The sequence below is a fragment of the Apteryx rowi genome, unplaced genomic scaffold (assembly GCF_003343035.1).
Source record: "Apteryx rowi isolate R43461 unplaced genomic scaffold, aptRow1 scaffold_10, whole genome shotgun sequence".
NCBI classification, from domain to species: Eukaryota; Metazoa; Chordata; class Aves; order Apterygiformes; family Apterygidae; genus Apteryx; species Apteryx rowi.
The window spans coordinates 4,546,873-4,568,862 of NW_020447197.1; the positions used below are offsets into that span (position 1 = coordinate 4,546,873).

A 21,990-nucleotide genomic window follows, 5' to 3' on the forward strand; every position below is an offset into this window, starting at 1 on the left:
ATAAGTCCATTCAGAATTTTATTTTTGCTGGCATATTGTAATCACTTCTCTCATTATCTAATCCTAAAATAATTTTGAATTATTTGGGGAATATTTGTGGAAAATGCTAATTATAGTAACAAGTAGCGAAGTCCTTTAACCACAGAACAGTTCTGACAAGATCTCCTTCTTCACAATGCCTTCTTCAGATGATTCAGAGTTCTTCATTGCAGACCAAGTGAAAGAGTTTAAGACTAGTTCAATTTCTACATGTATCCAACCTTGGGACTCTGTTAACAGTACAAATTTTTGATTCTTAATTTTGAGATCTAGACATTTATCCCTAGGACATAGGTGACCATACAGGTCACTTAAGCAGATAGCAACATTGCTAAAAGGAGTATTTATTGTCTGACCATTTCAACTTTATTTTCTCAGCAAGGCTTTTAAGATGTTATTTCACTTGTAGAAGGGGAGACTTATACTTGAAATCAACCACAAATTTCTTCAAAAATGGCAGTAGCCCAACTATTCTACTGCTACTTCTGTGAACCACTGCTAGACATCTTGCCAATATATGTATTCTACAGTATTGATGTAAAACAGTGCTCTAAGTGCTAATTTGCAAATGGCTTCTGAGAGTAGACAGTTATGCAGAAGGTCAGCCACACTTTTTTTAGCTCTTACTGGAATTGGGGAATCTACCCTAATAAACTGCAAGGATGCCTTCAGTACAGAAAAGGTGTTATAACTCTGCRCTTGCATGGTGAAAAGCAAGAATTTAGTAAGCTATAGTACTAGCTCTTCAGGCAAAAGGTACAATAAATTACAKAGCCAGCTATCTGAATGTTCTTGCACAGAAAGAACTGCAGTTCTGTTCCCAACACTAGAAGTGAAGATGTGAAATACAAGCACAGAGAAATTAGCTTCTGTATGAACAAAGTGTTAAGAGTGTATTAAAACAGCTGCCTAAATGATTGAAAAGAATGTTGTTAGCCTACATGCTTTACCATCCCATACGTGTATCTCAGTAAGGTAGTGAATGGCAGTAACAGGACTTGTTAGTTACTTTAATTAGTGATAACATACAAGAGTCAGGACTCAATCTATTTAGATAATCGGTTCTTTGATTTTTTTTTTTTTTGCTATATCAATAGAAAAGTGATCCAATTTATCTTCTTCCTTATGTAGTAAATATTTGGGAGACTTAATAAGCAAATCATACCACATCCATGAATTGTTTATCAATGCACCCATTACAATGCATCTTATTTGCACAATTGGAAAATTAATAACTTTATCCAAAATGCTAGTGATGGAATGGAAAGGGAAGCAATTCAGGAAAGAAAAAAAGATCTGTAAGTCAGTTATTAAAAATGCAATCCTACCCTTATTTTCTGAGTGGGTTCAGGAGACAATCAAATCTATAGTTACTGTTTAAGTGATCTACAGGGATGATGCCAAGTCTTAACTACTTAAGTTCTTAAATGCTTAGCTGACACAAACATGATGCATCCTCCAACCATCCAGCAAATAAGGGATGCATAAATAGAAACTACACAAACTACTTCAAGATATTTATAAACAAGTTATTAACGGTCACTTTCCATATTAGCTTTGTTACCTGCATTTCTGAACAGATGAATACTCTTGCCTTTTCAGTTTAAAAAGTATTCCAGTTCCAGAACATAGAAAATTTTAACATTAAGGCATACATACAGCTATGATGTTTGCTTTCATTTAATAAGGATCAATTTACTCATACTCAAATACACGGAATGTTGGCACAGAACTAAAGCTCTTGTGGAAACAGCTACCAATCATACACAAATATTCTGTGAGGTCCTCTTGACTTGCATTTCTCTGATAGATACACCACGAAATGGCTTTAATTATACAAACTGAATGCTGGATCAAATTTCTAAATAATAAAGTAGCAGTTAAAGTAAATGGTTTGCTTTATTTGTAAATTATGTACAGAATACATTTTTTGTATATGATGGAGCAGGAGAAAGAAAACAGCTGTAATTTCCAAACCATGCTGTATCCTTCACCTGCTGGAGATGACATCTTTCTCTGAACCAGATGTACAAAAACAGTTTGGATTTCCTAAGTTGCTGGCACACAATTTGGAGAAACAGAGAATACTGCAGCCAAATTCAGCACTACCAGCTTTTATATTTTCAGCAAAATACTTCTGCTAAAACTAGTTTTCTTAGGAAAGTTTTCACAATCTTTTGAAAAGTCAAGAAAAGTATCAAGAAAGCTGTGGGCTAAGAAGTACTTTACCTAACTAGCTATCAAATGAATATAACTAGGAATAATCTGAAATTTGGTCATTCAACTTTTACTTGTTTTACAAAAGCAATTTTGAGAAGCTAAACTAATTGAACAGTTATGCAAGTACCAGAAAACTATGTTTTACAGTATGTTTGAGGACGATCTGGGCAATCTATCAATCAATAGAAAACTTGTCAGATTGATAAAACTTCTGTAAATGTATATTAATGATTAACATAGTACCAAGTAATCAAGTTAATGGTTAAAAAATTGAAGGAACTACATATAAAACTGTTTGGTAACATGTATATTTCAGCAAACAAAGATGCTACTGTATGGTCTATGTTTTGGTGATCAGCCAACAAAGAAAATCCAACCATTTGCACATACTTAGTCCCAAAAACCACAGTGAGTTATGATTTTTCATGTGAAGGCCTACTTTCAGCATCTTCCTCCTCTTCCTCTTCACAATCCTCTTCATCTGTTTGCTGTTCAAGTTCCTCTTTTGTGATCATTTCAAAGTCGTTTCCATTTCCACTACTGTGCTGGGACCTGTCATCTTCACGCCTGTCACTGTCTGTGTCTGAATGTCGCTCTCCTCCTGAGCCTTCTGTTCCCGAGTTCCTTGTTGCTTCTGTTTTTCCATCTTCCTCCTCCTTCTTCTCACTGTCTGATTTCTCCTCACTGTCATATTTTGGCTGCTTTTTGGATTCTAATTTTTCCTCTTTCTTTAAGTCTGCTTTTGGTCCTTTGTATTCATGTGTGTACAGGGGCCTGAAGGAGTCAATGAATCCCACATCTGCTGTCAGATTTGGCAAGAACCAGAAGTGATGCCTTCCTCCAGTGATTAGCCAAATAATAAGGAAAAGAATGCAGCGGGCTGTATAAAAAAAATGGGAAATTGTTTTTAGTATAAACATTCACAATATACAACTATGTTTAATAAAGAAACATCTGATACTAACATCCACCCAAAGCCAGAAATAGTAGTGATCTTGGGGAAAAATTTCTTTCTACAATAGCATTTTGGAATTGTTCATTCTTGGCACCTCCCTCTGCACCCAACCCAAATTAACCATATTTCTAACCTATGATTTAGTTCTTAATCCCTTCTGCTAAATGAATATAAGCCAAGGGCAGCTTTAAAATCTTGGCTACACCGTTCTCACCACAGAAGCCATTTTTAGCTAGTGTTCTCCCCCCACCCCCGGTTTGTTTTCTTTTGTATGGACTAGTGATTGGTGAAAACATTGTTTCTAGTACATTATACTTAATTCTGCCTGGAAAGAAAGGAGGTGGACAAAACGTAGGCCTCTTGTAAAGAGCCATCGTATACCCAAATAAATGACAGACTTTTTCTTTCCTTTAAAGCTCATAATATTCCTACAAGGGCATAAGCTAATATTCTCAAACAAATAACCTGCCACTTCTCAAACCATGAATGTCTTTCAGACAGCTATATATATGTCCTGTGGCCACTAAGGACTATCCTGGGCTTGGCTCATTCTTTTCCACTATTCCCCCATGCTATCTCAAATATCTTCCTGTATTCATTGACCACTCTTTATTCTCCAGTTTAAAGATGGCACTGATTTTGTCTGCTCTCCTTTGCCTTATTGCCGTTTTTACCATTAGAAGCTAACATTTCTGATACTGAAATGAAGCCAGAGCCATTCAGTATTTACTGAGCCAGTAAATAAATCTTCAGTATACAGGACATATACACAGGTGAAACAAGCGCCAGAGTATTTATTCCTGTGGCACAATTCTGACACCTGGTGGCCACTAAGGAAATAGCTCAGTCTAGCTGGAAGTGATGGGGCTGGCTACTGTTAGTCATAAAATAATCACAGGTAATTGAGAGATTCACACATCTTGGACAACTTTAAAAGTTAGCCTATTTTTCTGCCCTTTTAGCCTTCACTTGCTGATAAAATAAAGATGACTGACACTTACCAACAGCAAGAAGAAGAATACTGGCTACGAAACAGCCTGCACCTACACTGAGGTAATAAACACCAACACGCATCTCTGCTGGCCACAGTGGAAACAGAGTTGCAGCTATAACAGCAATCACTAAATAGAAAGATAGAAAGAAAAGCATAAGATGCATTTTTTTTTCCTGGTAAGTGTATAAAACTTCTAGGCTTACTATAAACCATTTATTCAAGATATTCTCTTAGCAAGGTACCTATCAATTATATGATAGTATCTTAGGCCTTGATTGAAACCTTGTCTACTTCCACTATTCCCATTTTCATAGTGGGTAGACAGTCACCAAAGACCACGTTTAAGAGGCCTGAGTAACTATGCCTAGTCAATAAGAGAAAGCACCTCTGAAGAGAGGGCCTAAAAAAAAAAAAAAAAAAAAAAAAAAAAAAAAAAAAAAAAAAAAAAAAAAAAAAAAAAAAAAAAAAAAAAAAAAAAAAAAAAAAAAAAAAGAGTGGGGAGCTGCCTAAAACCAGCCCATCAGGAAACAGCAGGCACAAGCAGCTGGGTGGAGTTTGTGTTGGCCCCAAGAATTGGTCTAAGAGCTGAATATGGTCCCAAGGGTTGACATGGATTCTCTATAAAGGCAGTTCTCTCAGTGTACAGAGGTTGGAAGGTACAGATAAGGGGTGGTAGACTAACAGTACAATTATCTGTTAGCTCACTGGTACGAGCTAACATCAAGATTAATTTAGATTAGAAAAATAAGTTTAGTTGATTGGGCCTGTCTACATAAACAGAAGTTCTAGGGTCAGAAAGGTATCATTTATGGTTTAAAATATTCCTTTAACATCTTTCACATTTTTATATAAACTTGTTGGTGTGGTCTGTGTTACCTACTGAGCAACTTACTCATTACCTTAAGGCAACTGAAATCAACATCTTTATGTAATTTCAGACATTTGGTAAAGCATGTTTCAGTCATGTCTACTTCCTGAGTTTTCTTGCATGTGTACCTCCTCCACTCAGGAGATCAAGGTTTACATAATACGATTGGTACCAAATCATGCTGAAACTGAAGAACAAAAACTCTGTCCTGGAAAAAGACAATTTTTCCCAGGGACAGATATGTCTATTTGATACTATGCCTACATTTACAGCTTGCTCAYTACTTACCAAGTACAAGTCCCATGGCAAATGTTTTAAAGTGAACAGGGTCATAGATCCACACATACACCTACAATAGAAATAATCTGTTTAACATTTGGAAAGCAAGTTCTCTGATAAATGACTTCAGCTTTTTCTCATCCAAATGCTTACTGCAATGCTACATTACTTTACACTGAACAAACGGCACTCCGGTCAGTACCAAATTAGGGCAGAACAGTAGGGCAAGGGGCAATATATCATAGGAAGTGCTATACTTCGGAGGAGACTTGAAACAGAGGTTTCTGTCAGTGAAAGAGCTGCAAAGGGATATAGAGAGCCGTGGGACTGCACACCTGCATGCCCATACAGATTGCCTGAGCTATCTACTGATTATGCCCTGAGCCTGATGGCAGGAGGCCCAAGGACACTGTGCTACTGAAGCGGGACACAACAGAATTACCAGTGCTGCACGCTGCCTGTGCTGGCAGGCACACAGTTAAGGCAGGAGACTTCCAGCATGGGCAAAGTGCCATTATTAGTTTATAAGGCCCATCCCCTTGTCTGCTCCGGTGCTTGTATTCACGCAGTGCTCAAATAATTTCAGCTTCTTATTCTATCAGCATTTATTGCAAAATACATGTTTCCTCTACTATGAACTATCATTTTAGCATAAACTCCTGCTTGTGAGAGTTAGCAAAAAATGGGTAATCATTTTGCTAATTAAAGATCAACACTTTCTGCTGCTGGTAGATGCTTCTCATGCTGCCCAACCAACCGTTCAAGAGAAGATCCTTGCCTGAACATTCATTTGTACTTCCTTCAGATCAAGAAACATGCAGCTCTGTAACCTTCTAAAATTATTCATTAAAAATTCTTTCATTCATCCACAAAAAGCTACATGTGTGAGAAGTACGGTATCCAAGGTCTCTCTCCCCCAGCTTACCATGAGGAAGGTAGTGGTTAAACAGTATTTGGGGGGAGGGCAGGGGAAAGAGGGAGGGAGCAGACTGTGTTTCTTGAAGAATTACGTCATTAAAGAAATTTTAGCCAGAATAACTTACAGGCCATGTAAACATTTGGACAAAACGTTCAGATAGTAAACTGATGAAGAACTGAAAGATACAGAACAATCACTGAATCAAGTTTTTTTCTTCATGCATTAATGTTGTTGAGCATGAAGCCAAAAATTTAAGCAAAAGTAAGTCTGAGGTCCACAAAGTAGAAACAAAAATTGCTTCTAGCTTTGAAGAGATTCCTGGGACAGGGGGAACGACGACAGACAAAACACGTGGAACAAAGCATCACGCTGAAACGCTCGATTCGGAACAAAAGCTGAAATGAGCTGAGGCCTGCGAGTTAAGTCACATTTGACGGCATCGGATAAATATAACTATACCCACTGTACCACAGTACACTGTTGTCTAAAACACTCAATAGCAAATGTTTTAATGAGAACTGTGGATCCATCTGAATCGGAAATTTGTTCAGTCTTAAGACAAGCTTCTTGGTAAAGTGCAGAATTTCCTGAACTAGTAAAATTAGGATTTTTTTCTTAAGAAACTGAGCTTTTCAATGTTAACAGTAGTTAAGATTCAAAGTAGTTGCTGACTAGCAGCAACCCTCCTAGCAGAAGAGTTGATACAGACTACCAGGACACTTTAAAAGATGCAGTAATGCAGTTTTTCAGTGTGATACAATGAGAAGTATTTAATACTCCACTCTTCTCACAAGGTATAAAAGTTGACTATATGCAGGCATGGCTCTGATGCCAGTGAGCTGTTCTGTAAGCCCAAATAAACTGAAAAGCATGACCAAGTGACTGGGCAATAAGGTGGTAAATAATAATCAGTGTTGACAAGTACAAAGTAAAAGGAAAAACAGCTCTTACTGTAAATATACAAGGATTGGCTCTAAATTAGCTACTACTTAGGAAGGATCATGGAGTCACAGTTCTTTGAAAGTGTCAGCTCATTAATAAAAAGGTAAACGATATTAGGATAAAGAATAAATATTGCTATACCACCAAATAAATATAATAGTGCACCCCCATTTTGAATGCTGCATGCCATTCTGGTTACACCATGTAAAAGAATACAGAGGATCAGAGACATACAAGATTCTATACCAGGTGAGACAAAACAGATTAAGATAGATTGTAAAAGAAATGACTGAGAAGACAGATATACATAAAGGAAATATATTTTCCACACAACACAAATAAATTGCAGAGTTCTCTGACTTCTCAGAGTTCACTGCCACGTATGTTTTAGAACCAAATGTATAAAAGAATCTTAGGAGAGATTGCAGTGCACTGACACACAACGTGAATGTAGAACACTATATTTTTGCTGAAATAAAGAGTTCCCACTTATGTCAAAACTTACAAGCAAGAATATGACACAGTATGTTACAGAACTATTAGTGAATTAAATTCTTTGTCTTCCAGAAGAGTGAAGTACAGAGAAGTATTTAGGACCACACACAATTTCAGTGGTAAAGCCCGGATTAGAATTCAGGAATGCCTAAGTCTCAGCTATCTGCTCAGGTCACAGGTTCAGGCTGCCTCTGGATAGCAGATACTTTTGATGAATGGCAAATTCTTTTGATTTCCACTGTTGTGACTGAATTTGATGTTCTAAAAGGCTTGATTTTTGTTTAGAAATACTTCAGCATGACCACAATCATAGGATAATTCAGGCTGGAAGGGACCTCAGGAGGTCTCTAGTCCTTCCTCCTGCTCAAGGTAGGGTAAGCTATGGGGTCAGACCAGGTTATTCATGGTTTAATCCAGTCTAGTCTAGTCTTGAAAACCTATGGGCATGGAGACTGTTCCAATACTTAACTACACCATGAGGACAAAAATTTCACCTTATGTCCACTAAAATTTAAACTATTGGGAATAGAATTTTCTTTTAGATTTCTTATATTACTGTCCTACATCCATCCTCTAATGTCCTTGCAAATATCCCAAATCTGATATTTCAAGATCAGCCATCAGGTTTCCATTCATTTTTCTTTCAACGGGACAAAAGAGAGTCTGCAGAAATCCAGTAATTTAAGCTATTATCTGACAACAGTACACTGATGCTAAATTTACAAAGTATCTATATATCTCACCTCATTTCCATCCAAGAAAACTTGGTCTTCATGTGACTCAAGTTTAAATTTCCTCTTAGTTTCCTTTTTTTTGGGTGTTCCTGGGGTCTCATCCTGAGGAAAAAGGCAAATTATAAAAAATAATTTAGAGGATATTAATTTCTAGCATTTAAACACATTGAGCCAGAACTTTCCACAAATTAAAAAAAAATTGAAAATGATCTTAAGTGTAGATGCTTTATTTCCTCCTATTCTCATTTATTACTGATTGGGTATCTCATAAATAAAGAAAAATTGTGAAGAAATGCAAAATTTGCTTTTTGATTACTGTCTAAGAGCTAGAGTATAACTTCAGAATTCAAATGTATGTGTTCAAATGCATAGCAAAGCTCCACTGATAGTAACAAAGTTTGTACAAAGATCAAGAACAACACTCGTAGTCACTAACTTTTCGTTAGAGTTATTTGGTATCTTGGTGGCACGTACACTGCTTAGGCATTCTTTCAGAATCAGCTTCAGCCTTTTTACCCTGTACCTTCCTCAATCACTTTTTGGTCTTCTGCTTCCCTTTTTCCTGTCTCCTGTTTCCTTCTCTCTGCTTATTTCTTTGTTTGAAGTTAACTTCCTAATTTTTGTCCTGTGTTGTTACTCAAGTCATTACCCACTGGCTTATATCATCCACTAAAACATTTAACACTACAACACTCCAGATTACAGAGAATTTGCAAAGTTCATAACTTTCAAAATCTGCTTTTTAGGCTCTCAAGAGTCAGACAGTACACTGGCTTCTATGTTTAGACAGCCAGGAAAGCTTGTTGTGTTTATAATTCCTTTATTAGCTATATAACCTTTTTTCTGAGATGTAGACTACACCTTTGACTAAATGTGCCATTATTTTACTCAGAGTGTTAGAAAGGGAATAACTCTTGAGTACTACTAAGTCACTGGATTCAAACCACCATATACAGAAGGAAAAATGTCTCTCTTCATCAAGTTTCTCCTGTGGATTCTTCTCATCTTAATTTAGAAATTTGGTTTTGCTAATAAAACATATCAGGACACACATGAGAACTTGTGCAGCAATAATAGTTTGAACTTTTTAAAAAGTAAATTAAAGTTTGGGAAAATCAGGCATTATGTAGATTAATAACTGAGCTTTCATACACAAAAACGGCCCACTACTACAGAACTGTTTACGAGCACCAAGTATCAAATGTTACATTCCAGACATTCTTATTACCAAACACTGCAAAACGGGATCTCCATTTTACTTATGTAACTGCACAGACTTTGATATGTTATGTCACATGCATTTATATGTTGTTTTATGCTAAAGTACACTTGCACAAAGAATCACTGCCCATTGTAGCTGAACGGAAGTAGCCTTTTATCAACTCAGTCCACATTACAAGACAATGAGGCACATAGACAAAGGCGCAGCTGAAGTCTCTTTTTTTGAATTTGGATCAAAATCTGAACAGCTCCAAAATTTTTTTTTTTTTAAAAAAGGTGTATTTTAGAGACCAAAACAGGCAAAAAGAGGTATGTCACATTTTGGAAAAACCAACCATGTTTTTTAAATCCATGTAATCTTGACAATATTAGTTAAATTTGTAACCAACAAATTAGTTATACTAACAGCTTTGTTTCTTCTCTTACAGATTGCACTTACCTTCTTGCACTCTTCTTTTTCACCATCCTTTTTCTTTTCTTTTTCTTTCTCCTTCTTAGTTTTTTCATCTTTGCCACTTTCYCTCTTGCTCTTTTTCTCTTCTTTCCCACTCTCAGCCTTTCCTTTTTCCTTTTCTTTCTTCGTATCCTTATCAGGTTTCATTTTCATCACTTTTAACGCTCGATGAAAGAATTGTTTTTTCAGGAGTCTTAAAATGAAAAAGGGTGAATGATACATTTAAATGTTGTTGAAATAGTAATGTTTTTACACAGTTATGTTATTAGATATCAGTAGAGATTATCTAATATATTAGTGAATAGCATGACAAAGAGGTCACCATCATCTACACTATTTTCAAATGAAGACACTACACCTATTATCCTTTGTCTCACCTGTTGCTTTCCTTTTTTGTTCACCTGTTCAAAATTTGATAAAAATTATACTTTATGTGGCAACATCTTTGTATAGATATAAATGACAACAAAGTTTAGGATGGTGGAAACTATCAGGTCCATTTAATTATCTTTCCCATTAATACAACTCCATCCAGTATTTATTTTAAAGCTCATGTCAATGTATTTCGTAGCAAAAAGAAAATAAAAGAAATGGACATACAACCTGTCAAGTTAGTTGGTCAGAGATGCAGGTTGAATGAAATTGTCCTTTTGGAACCCTGGTACTCATGCAAGCAATTCCATTTATGTCAGCTACAAGCAAACATTATTAAAAAAATTTTTTATATATATAGGGTAGTGCCACAGTTGTCACCAATGAGTAATGTCCTTGAAAGGATCATATTCCAATTCAGAATAGGCAGAGTACAATATACTGCTCTTCAAACTGAGAGGAAGCAGTGGGGTGCAAAATCCAAGGGCCAATTCTCACCAAAAAACCCCCAGGTCCTATGGGTCAAACCAATTTGATTTGTACTTGGTTTCTTTCATCTCTCATCGTTATGTTGGACTGCTTTTTAAATTCGGAAAATTCACTAAAGAGGAGAAGTCATTCCACTAATTAAAATTATGTGCAGGCTGACTGTTGAAACAGGGTTGTTTTCAAGTGTGTGCGCGCACGCATGTGCGTATAAAGAAAACTTTTTCCGTTGGAGGAGCTAACTCTGCCTCTGATGGAGTATGGAAAGATGGGACTGGAAGCACTCCTCCACCATGCCGGGGCAAGCCCTGCCACCCAAAGCATAGAGCGACGGTATCAACATGACCAACAGCCAGGTCCTGGAACTGGACTGACCTTCACATAACTAACGAAGTCCAGATTACCTACTAATTCTCTGTTGATCCTCATTAGATCAGCAACAATATTGCTGAAACAAGTGTTACTGATGTAGCTTATTTGTGCCAAATACCCCAAGAGAAAACTTACTGAACTTAAGATCTCCTGCTACACTTATGTATTGATCTATGCTCTACAGCAGCACTATGAATTCAGATAATAACTTGTTTTACATATGCAATCAATCAATGCTATTGACTTGGGATGAAGGAGCGGGATCTCATACTTATTTTATGTTTGACAGGGCAGATAAAACAAGCAAGAGTCAAACCAAGAGAACACCAAGAGAGTTAAAGCAGTTGGTTTTAATATAAGTAAGAATCTAAACAGAGAGGATGAAAAATAATACATCTCTGGTGCTGATGGAACTGCCTTCTTTTTTGCACTAAGATATTCCTCCGTCCCTTCCAAATGGTAAAGGAAGTAGTCAGTGCTAACATTTAAAGCTCTGAAAACAGTTTCAGTGACCAAAGGTGGCCTTGGCATTACTAGTCATATAGGAAACAGCAAGGAAAACCAAACTGCAGACATGATATGGTGCCAAATGGATCATCCGTGCACTAAATGATACTATTGACAAAAATCAATGCAAGAGAAAAGAGGGTCGAACTGATTTTCTTTGTATAGTACATAGACATTCTTTCATTGCTGAAGCTAAAGGACTTAAACAATACTTTCTCATCCAATGGTTTAGTAACTGAAAAACAAACAAATACAGACTCCTACCTCAGTCCAAAGATTCTAGAAAGGAAGACTTACTTTTCTGCTTGCATTAACATAATGTTCTTTCATAAACATTCTTGAAGAAGTCAGGACAAGGATTAAAGTTCAAAGACAGAATCTGCCCTGCCTCAGCACTGGAAACGGAGGCAGAATCTCACCTTGCTGAATGGCTATCTAAAATAAGCCAGAAAAATGACTAAATATTAGCTGTGTTCTCCTTCATTTCTAAGTAGCTTTTGTAGAGCTCTCCAAGTGTAGACAGCCCCCTTAACTCCATGATTCTGCCCAAAATGAGTACAAGAGGATATAATGGTCGGAGTATGCCATTCATCTAAACAAAAACACTAAGCAGCAAAGACACATCACGAGAGGCGTGACTTGAACCTCAAAGTCCAGCTTCTGCCATGATGGTAGTCTAGGTACAAGGAAATGAGAAATCTGGGAGCTCTAATCCTGCTGCCTTAAAATAATCGTAAAGATTTAGAAAAAGTTTTCTTTTCCTTGCTGCCACAAGCAGCATAATGAAAGCATCACACAGTCATGAGAACAAAGATGATTAAGCTACATTTTTTCTGTTTCTGGTGTGACACCCTCAAACACACTAATAAACCTACAATCATTATTTATACACCATAACACAAGTGTTTTAGAAAGCAGTTAAGTCCCTTTTTCAAAGGCTCGTAAGTGAAACAGGTTCCTAAGTAATGTAAGACCCCTTGACAACCATACTTATTATTAAAACTGATGAATTAGACCAGAAAGTCATACCTGTTGCAGTAATCAACTACAGACTCCCGAGTTGTAAATAAAGCTTCCTCTCCTTTCTTTGCCTTTGCCCATTTAGAATCCAAGAGGCAATCCACAGCTTTTGAGGCTAGAGGAAAAACGGAATAAAAAATATGTTAAAATCAATTAACTTAATTGTAACACTTAGCCTATATTCATTGAACCACACCAACCAGTCAGTTCTGGTTCCATATCCTTTGATCTTTAAAATAAGAGTAGCCGCTATTCTTAAATTCGTCATTCTGGACAACTATACACCATTAAGACTACAAAGTGAGAAGTTGATAAAGTTTATTGTGTTTACTTCAGGCTGATAAGATTAGTCTTATGGCTATCTAATGCCTAGATAAGTTTGCAAGACCATAATGTTCTTTGATAAAACAATAATAGTAAAACACCTCCCCACACACAATATTAGTAAACAGACAGTATCGTTCTTTGGTTAACCCTACCAATAAAATAATCAACTCGGTGGCCCATCATGTTGGTAGATTTTGTTGGACAGTTGAAACGTAAGTATTTGGCAACAGCCTTCTCCTCTTTGAATGGCTCGCCAACCTCCTACAATAATAATAATGAAAATTAACTCAGGTTTAAACACATAGGGAAGACAGTTATTTGAACTCAAGATCAGATATTCTAGAGTCCTCATTATTTTACAGCAATACAAACAAAACATAGAAAATGTGAACATAGGTCAAGTAATTTTTCCAAAGAGTTTTCAGTCTACATAAACAAAAAAAGCAATACTTCTAACATCAGATGACGTGAAGATACACAATGAACTAAAACTTTGACAGCTTTGTAAAAGGAACAAATTAAGGGAAGAACTGAGAAAAGGGAAAGTACTGGGCACTTGGCAAATGGAAAGTTGCTTAAGGCACACAAGTCTGAATGAAAATAGCTATGAAGCTGAGAACAAAGAAAAACAATATGGAGAGGAATTAGAAATGGTCTGAGGTGACAGCAATGCAGACATACTGTCAGAATACAAAAGAGCTTGAATTTCATGTGAAAGAGGAATGAAAACCATATAGAGAAGAAGTAGTAGAAGGGTTTGACAGCTTGGTTAGAAGGTTTTAGTACCACTGCATGGCTACAAAATGACTTAAACTTCAGAAGATCGTTGAGGAGATTCTCCCAATCTAGATATTAGGAGCACAGTATAAAACACACCAGSATAAGGTACATGAACTTCAAAATAGGTGTTTTATAAGAAAAGGAGTCCTTATTCTGCATGCATTAATACATTTTGTATATTTACAAATTTACAGATAAGTAACAATGCAAAGATTTGTAAGACAGAAGGATGAAAACAGGCATTTTCAATTATGTAAAATTAATATTATATATAAAAATATTAATAAGACTTGATTCTCCTGAACTAGCCCCCCCCCCCAAACAGATCAATTACAACAGAGAAACACTAGGACATCTTTTCAGACTGGCAACACCATTTCTCTACCTATTCTTCTCATGCTAGCCACAGAAATAGAATACAGAAGCCACAAAACAAATCAGTGATTTACAGGGATGTATAGAAAAACATTCTATTTAAAGAGAAATTTTTAATGCTCAGTAAACATATACAACCTCCATTATCACTTTCAAGATGAAAAAAACATGATATTGGAAGAAGCCCAGTAAGTGGAAATGCAAGGTCAAATAGACATTGATACACAGGACATAAAAGCTTCAGACAGCCAGCTGTTAATTTTCAACAGTTTGCACAGCCAACTTTCAAAAGACACTGGTTAATGAATTATCATTCTAGATGAGATTATTGCGATTCCTATCTGAGGACAATTTTAAACCAAATATAGAGATAAGATATCCAAATTACTAACAGCACTCTGTAGCCTGCTGAATTCTGAGATTACTGAGACTGTTTTAATACTGAATTCCTTGTACCCGTGCAGAAATATGCACTCACACTCACCAGTTTAGACAGGTTTAAAAAACACATGCCTGAATTAAGCCAGATGATCCTGCCATTCCTTATACAGATGAAATTAACTGTTTCTCCATGTTCAATGCTTCCTTTTTTCTTTACAAATTAAAAAAAATGTATAAAACACCACAAAATTCACGGAAAACTATTTGCTAACTGGCATTGCATTTATATACATAATTTATATGCTGTGACTTGCTGTCCTCTTAATATGGTACAACTGGTAGCATCATCAGTGACTTACAAGTTTGGTACCAAGACAGATTTGGTTTAATAACAACAAAATGAGTTATAATGCATTTAAAGAAAATTAATACAGGTGTACCATTGTTACTGTATGGTACACATGCTAAGGTGCCATGGACACTAACAACTACATGTAGCAGTTGCATTTTAGAATGATGCTTTTCTAATATTTCCTACTAGCAAATTATACTTAGTACAACAACTCATAGGGCAAATGTTATTCTCTGCAACACAGATTATAAGACAGCTTTGTCAGAAAAACTACAGATATTCACATCACTTAATTTGTCTGCTAGTTTCATATGTTCTTTTCTTCCTTAAATGTTTATGATTTTGGTAAGTCATGCGATATGCTATAAAGGCAGTGGCTGGCACCAACGGGTGTTTTTTCAGATCGCTCCTTATCATCTATTGCTTTGTCCTTTTCTGTGGGAGAGTTTCATAGTATCCCAAGCAAAAGGGCTCTTTTCTGAGAGACACTGCCACAGTTTAACTGAGCTCCTCCTGAGAAAGATGAAAAACGTGGGTTAAATAGSAGGAAAGAACTTATTTTCATCCCTTTATTTTCAGAGCCAGGCTTCTGTTACAGTATTAAAACAAATGACTCACAGAAAAAAATACCAAATTCCATCATTAAGTGAAATCAACAGAAATACTGGAAATTTCAGAATCTTTTAAGCACTGCTTTTTTAAGATGCAGTATAACAAATCTTTATGTTCAACAGTAAAAATAGCCAAACGTCAGACATTTCAAGCCTCATTATACATTTAGAAAAGGATTATACAAATGAATCAAGGTGTATTTTAACATAAATTATAGTATTTTAAAACAGATGACACAGCCTTAAAAGCTGTACTAACATTTTCTGGTATTGAAAGTTTACTTTTCTAGGAAAAACAGAAAGATTCAGAGAAACATTTCAGAATATATTTCTGGAATGTTTTAAAATGTCTTCTCAATTAAAATTCTATGATTAAACCATCTTCAATTAATTAAAAATATAGGATAGCGTTAAGTTTCCAAGTACTTCCGTCCTAGATTTTATTTGAGAGCTTTGCATCTACTTTAATTTTATGTATGAGATAACACAAGTTATCACTAGGGAGCATGTAAGATTTAGAGTTTTATAATCCCTGATAATTTATGTACTCTGGAAGAATGCCATTAAAATAAAATCAAACCTAATTTCTTATTTAGATAGTCAAAGAACTCCATCAACAAGAAGACAGGGGAAAAAAACAATGCTTAACCTGCTTATTTCACTAGTAACTGCACTGAAATACTGGGAGATGTTTCAAAATAATTCTCAAGAATTCCTATCAAAATTCTGTCCTATATGCACCCATAAAACAAAACTAAGATTTTCAAATCCAATGACCTTCTGTACTCACTGACACAAATGGAAAATCCTAATCATCTTCACTGACTTAAAATTTTACCATTAACTCCAAAATCAAAGTATAGCACAGTGCATTATGACCTTCCTTTAATACACAGATATAGTTCCCATTTAATTAAACCTCTGAATGGGACTGAAAAAGAAAAGAAGCCTATCTAAATTAAAAACAAAAACATCTGAACTGAGCTATTAGAACTAGTGCACCCATGAACTTCTTTCTCCTCTTCGTCTCTACCTAAATACAGCTCATTTAGTTCTTCTTTCTCTTGGAAACATTCAGTGGATGCCAAAAGACCAGAGCATATTGGTGGACTGAAATTTCACTCATTTTTTCCAGCCTTTCATCATATTTGTGAGAAGACTGGCATGACCCAAGATAGGATGTTTTCCTTCCAGAGTATAAACAAGGTTTCTGGAAATAAGAACAGACTAAATGATGACTGTCACTAACTATACAAGTTTTTTCATGTGCAGACAAAAGCATTACAAGGACTGATGGTCCTCTTTGATTCTTTGATTTCAATGAAATGAGTATTTAGTTACTTTTTTTGCTCCTACGTTTGAAAACTTAGATTTTTAGAACACTGTCCTTCACAGAAGACTTCTGAAGCCTAATAGCTTATGCAATTTTCAGATGAGGAAAAGAAGAAATTTAAGCAGATTAGTCATGTGCAGCCTCTTTTTCAAGCTGACAGGCTATGACAGTCCAAAATGAGACTATGTCAACCCATGTTCTAATACCCCTCCCTCCTCATGCTATGGGGAGGCTACAACTGCATTTAGATTATCTTCTCTGAAGGCCATCTGTGCATGCCAAAGCTTGGGCTGAACCACAGGACTATCCTTTTCCCTCCTCTGTCTCTCAGGCTGTATCGCCCGTGTGTAGCATGCCATTTGCTCATTCTCCAAGAGGGCTTCCTCCAGAGGGGAGCGCAAGTGGCTCCAAGCTGGTTCTACCACTAGCTCTGTGCCTTTGAGGGATCCCATTATCCCACCCAAGTCCCTTTCTACTTCCAGGATGACACAAGTGGAATACATAGTGGCATAGGAATCAGGTCTATTACCATTTGTAATTAATTAATAGCAATTAATCAGAGGAACAAGGGTCATGTGATGCATGCTTCATAAAGGTATACAAACACACATAGTCTCAAGTTACCATTGCCAACTGCTTTTGAAATCTACATTCAGTCAGCGTATGGCCTTACCATAGCTGAAATGCACACAGGCCAGAAAGCACTGACACTTAAATCTTCAAGAAATGGTGACGCTTAAATCTGCAGACAAATGTTTACCAGGATTTTCTAAATGCCTAACTTTCAATACAGTTGATAAAGTGAAGTTCCTAATGGCTTAAGTGCTTAAAGTAAACCCTACTAAACAACTAGCAGCATTTTACACATTCAAATATCTTTGAAAATCTAAACCAACTCATAAAAAGAAACGGTCCCTCTGCATCACCCTCTTCCACCAAGAGGCAAAGCTTAGGGAGATCACCCACCAAACGAAGGCACCTACCTAAATAAAGCACCTATAACTGACGTGAACACCATCACTCCCCTCTAACCCAGTAACTAGCTAAGACTATGGCTAATAGGAACTAGTTCTTCTGCTTCTGTCCTATTAAGGACTCAATTATGTTAATATTTCAGAGGATGCTAAATGCATCAGGCTATACACAAGACACCAGCAGTTTCTTTTAAGCCGCAGTGCTCATCCACAGCACGCAAGACTAATTCTCTGATCTTGAGCGTATTCATACCTAAACATTAGCTTATAAGATATTCTGGTAGGTAAGGGGATACTCCTCATCCATTCTGTTGAAACTTTTATACTTTGCATGAAGGAAATCGAGGTGCACTGGGACAAAGAATACACAAAATAACATGATTTAATAGATAACTGACGGGGGGGGAGGGGGGAGATAGGGGAAACCAAACATGCCACCTCTGATCCTTGCTGTTAGGACTCTTTTCTTCAGTGACTAACGAAGGTAAAATTGCCTGACTTGCGCTAATGACCAGTATGTGGATTGCCCCAGGACTCTTAAAAGAAGCTGTGGCAGAGCCTAGCAGAGAAACCAGTTCTTCTGGATTACTGCGGCTGTGTTAGCCGCAACGTATTAACTTTTCTTTACAGAAGATTAACAGATATTTTTGCTCTGTATAGATCCTGTAAAAATATAAACATTTGTCGTCTTCTTTGCTCTTTTTAGCCTTCACTAGTTTTTCTGAGCAAAGGTTTAAGTTTCATATATTTACAACAAAACACACACAAGGAGTTCTGAAATGCATGCCAAAGCAGCAACGTACAGTATTTTGAAGAAAAAACATGCCAGCTTTAATTGTCTTCTAACCTTAGGCCAGCTGTTTTGACTTTTTCCCTTCCTCCTTCCAAAAATCTGACTTACATTCTCAAGAGACAGCGATTCTTCTTCTACTGACAGTGGAGGCCGTTACTTTAATTTCCTATTTTTCTGTTTTTTTTTCCCTTCATTCTTTGTTTCTTCTTCCTCTATCACCTGATACTACTCATTTTGCAAAGATTATTTGCTATCATCCCATTCAGCTTTTCTAGAAATCATGAGAAAATAAAGACAAACAGGAAAGCTGGATTAAAATCTGTTTTACTGAAAAACTGTCGTATTGTCACTTCTGAAGATCCTTTCCAAACTCCTTCCCAAACACATGTAGCACAGGAATCAGCAATGCAGCTTTTGCACATTTTCCCTCCAACGGAGCCCAAATCAAGGCAGGAAAGAATTGCTAGAACAGTTAATATTGATTAGCAGATGTCCTTCATCAGGAGAATCTCAAGGCTTGAATTCAGTGATTCAAGGGGAAAAAAAAGTCAACAAGAAAAGTATGTTCTGCAGCCATCTCAGCCATCCATTTGCAATGAGACGTTTGCCAAATCAGTGCCTAAGAATCATTTTCTCTATTTATAAAAGAGGTATTTATATGCATTAACATTTCTAAAGTAGAGGACACTGCAGAAAGATGCTATGTGAGTGCTATTAATCGAAATGCAAACACAAACAAAATTTCACATGGGCAGAATAAAACTGTCCACAATGGAATCTGGCCAACATAATTAAAACTTAATGCCTACTTAATAGTCAAACTGCAGACCTGCCAACAAAATGCCACGTGCTGTCCAACTGCATACTTGTCAAAGTAACTGAACTATGAGGATTGTGTTTAAGTGACTATGTCAGGATAGCTTATGGAACAGTATTTTTTTTCAAGAGATGAAAAAGCTTTAATCAGGTTGCTGGAGTAACACGCAAAGACACTCCCCATCTTTTGAGACATAGCTGCCTAAAGAAAAAATATTAAATTAGCCATTAGACAACGTATGTTTTGTTTTTTCAAAAATAAGTCCGCTCTACACAGCAAGCTTTCTTGATTTCAGAAATCTGAATCATGTGGGGGCCCATTAACTTTAGCAATCTGCTTCCCACAGAGCAGTCTCTTTTCACTACTCCATATTACTATGGTTAAATTACCATCGGTATGACATTTATTGAAATCTCTACCTATAAAATGTCTTTGTTCAAACTTCAGAAGATAAAGATTTCTCTTTTACCTTGTTGCCAAAGGAAGAGTCCAAGCTATGCAACATATATTGGGCAATGTGTCATTTTATGAAAATACAGTCTATGAAATACATCCTTCCTGTTATCATTTCCTATCGAAGATACACAAAGTAGGCTTTAAAGAATTTTAAACTATTTTATTGAGACTTTTTTCTGTGTCTTATCTCGTTTAGCTAGCTAACTACCACAACTCCAATTTTGAAGGCAGACAAAATCCTGTAAGAATTATTCAAAACTTTGTTTCTACACACAGAGTGTTTATAATTGAACTCTAGTACATCAGCCTCTTCCACAGCTAAATACACTGCCTCCTGCTAAGAATCCTACCCTTTTCAAGGAATATAGCTCTACTTAATAACTATGGGGTACTGAAATGTCAGACTTGCATATGGTATTACAAATAGTCTCTGTATTTGCAGGTATACACCACCCTAAACTAAGTATTTACTTCGAAAAGATTTGAAATACCTACAAATAAATGAATAAACAGACTTGACTTTAAAAGAAGAAACTTGTAGCATTATCCTGAAACATGATAATTATGCTRCAACTATGCCAAGAAAGTTCAAGAAGCTAAAATTTTTTTTCCCCCTTTATTCACTTTGACCAATTAAGAACGCCCTCTGGGCATTGAACAGTATTCTTTGTTCGCTGTCTTGTCCTCCAATTGTTGTTGACATACATTGGGAAACTACTATGAAGCAATATATGTTTATCTGCATAATTATAATCATAAATTTAGGCAACAATCTTAAACCTGAAATGTTAACACTTACACTTCAGGTAATTATTAGCAGTTCTGGAAATACTTCTACGGCTAATAGGCTGAAAGTTAAGCATGCGCTTAAGTGCTTGCAAGATCAGAAGCTTTGGRTATTATACAAAACATTAAGTTACATTTAATTTGTTTTTGATGGATGTTTTATTGGGCTATTATCATCCTTTGCATGGGACATTCTATGATTATTATATATTAAAAAAAAGGAGAATGAATATGTAACATTTTACCCCAATTTACTGAATTCTTGTTACTAATAAGGCTTGCTTTACAAGATTCTGATTAATTCCTCATTGACTTTGCTTGTTTTTCTCTCACAGTAATTTGAATTAAAGGGAACAGGAACCATTACAAACACAGACAAATCTCCACCTTCCAGGGGGAAGGGAAAGTGGGCTGGGAAGAGAAAGGAAAAGAAAGAAGAAGAGAGGGCAACCAAGCACAAGGATGAAGCACGCATTTGTTAAACAGCTCGGGGATTTCTCTCATGAACCTTATCTCCACTTACAGCRGAGCAATAAAACCCGAACAAATATTATTTAGGCTTAGGATTAATAACACATATCAGTAACAGACATTATAGCAATTGATGCTGTAACTATGCCCAAAAGGAGCATTAAAAACCTCAGTAAAACTCACGCTTAAAGTTGTATTTTGAGAAGTCCGGACTTGCCCAGGTAAGTGCTAACACCTGGGCAGCCTTACCTGCGCCTTTCGGCGACATCGCATAGCTAAGACAGCTTAACACGATCTCCGAGCAGATAACGCCTATTCTTAGGCGCTGCTGTTGTTTTGTAAGGCGCATTTCCCTTCCCCTCGGCCGCGTTTCCCGGGAGCGGGGCGAGCGTGCCCGAGGCGCCCGCACCTGCAGCGGGCCGGTRGCCGCCCCGGGGCTCGCGGCCCTTCACCGCCGAGCACCCGCTGCGAAGCGAGCGGGGCCGGAGCAGCGCCGGGCTCCCAGAGGCAGCCGGTAGCGCCGGCGGCTCGGAGATCCCGTAAGTCTGCGGGCAGGTCCCGCAAGGCGGCGGGCGGCGGGGCAGGGCCCAGCCCCACCAGCCGCCGCCACCTCAGGCCCCTCCGCGCTCGGGGGAGGCCGGGCGCCGCCGCGGGGGG

At 37.0% G+C, this 21,990-nt stretch overlaps 1 protein-coding gene across 6 annotated transcripts; it reads right to left on the minus strand.

The window, feature by feature from the left end:
- Positions 1-1,109: 1,109 nt before the first annotated feature.
- Positions 1,110-21,729, minus strand: SEC62 (SEC62 homolog, preprotein translocation factor). Of its 6 annotated transcripts, XM_026062007.1 has the most exons (10): positions 18,912-21,204; positions 15,377-15,605; positions 14,844-14,951; positions 13,357-13,465; positions 12,887-12,992; positions 10,106-10,313; positions 8,455-8,547; positions 5,365-5,425; positions 4,216-4,335; positions 1,110-3,139 (listed from the first exon to the last, which is right to left on the minus strand). In XM_026062007.1, exons 2-10 carry the CDS (start codon positions 15,401-15,403, stop codon positions 2,673-2,675), a joined length of 1,299 nt encoding a protein of 432 aa, XP_025917792.1. In that variant the 5' UTR covers positions 15,404-15,605; positions 18,912-21,204; the 3' UTR covers positions 1,110-2,672. The 6 variants fall into 6 exon arrangements, with proteins under 6 accessions (XP_025917792.1, XP_025917821.1, XP_025917811.1 ...); XM_026062036.1 differs by lacking the exon at positions 14,844-14,951; XM_026062026.1 differs by having other exon boundaries at positions 14,873-15,605.
- Between the last annotated feature and the right edge of the window lie 261 nt (positions 21,730-21,990).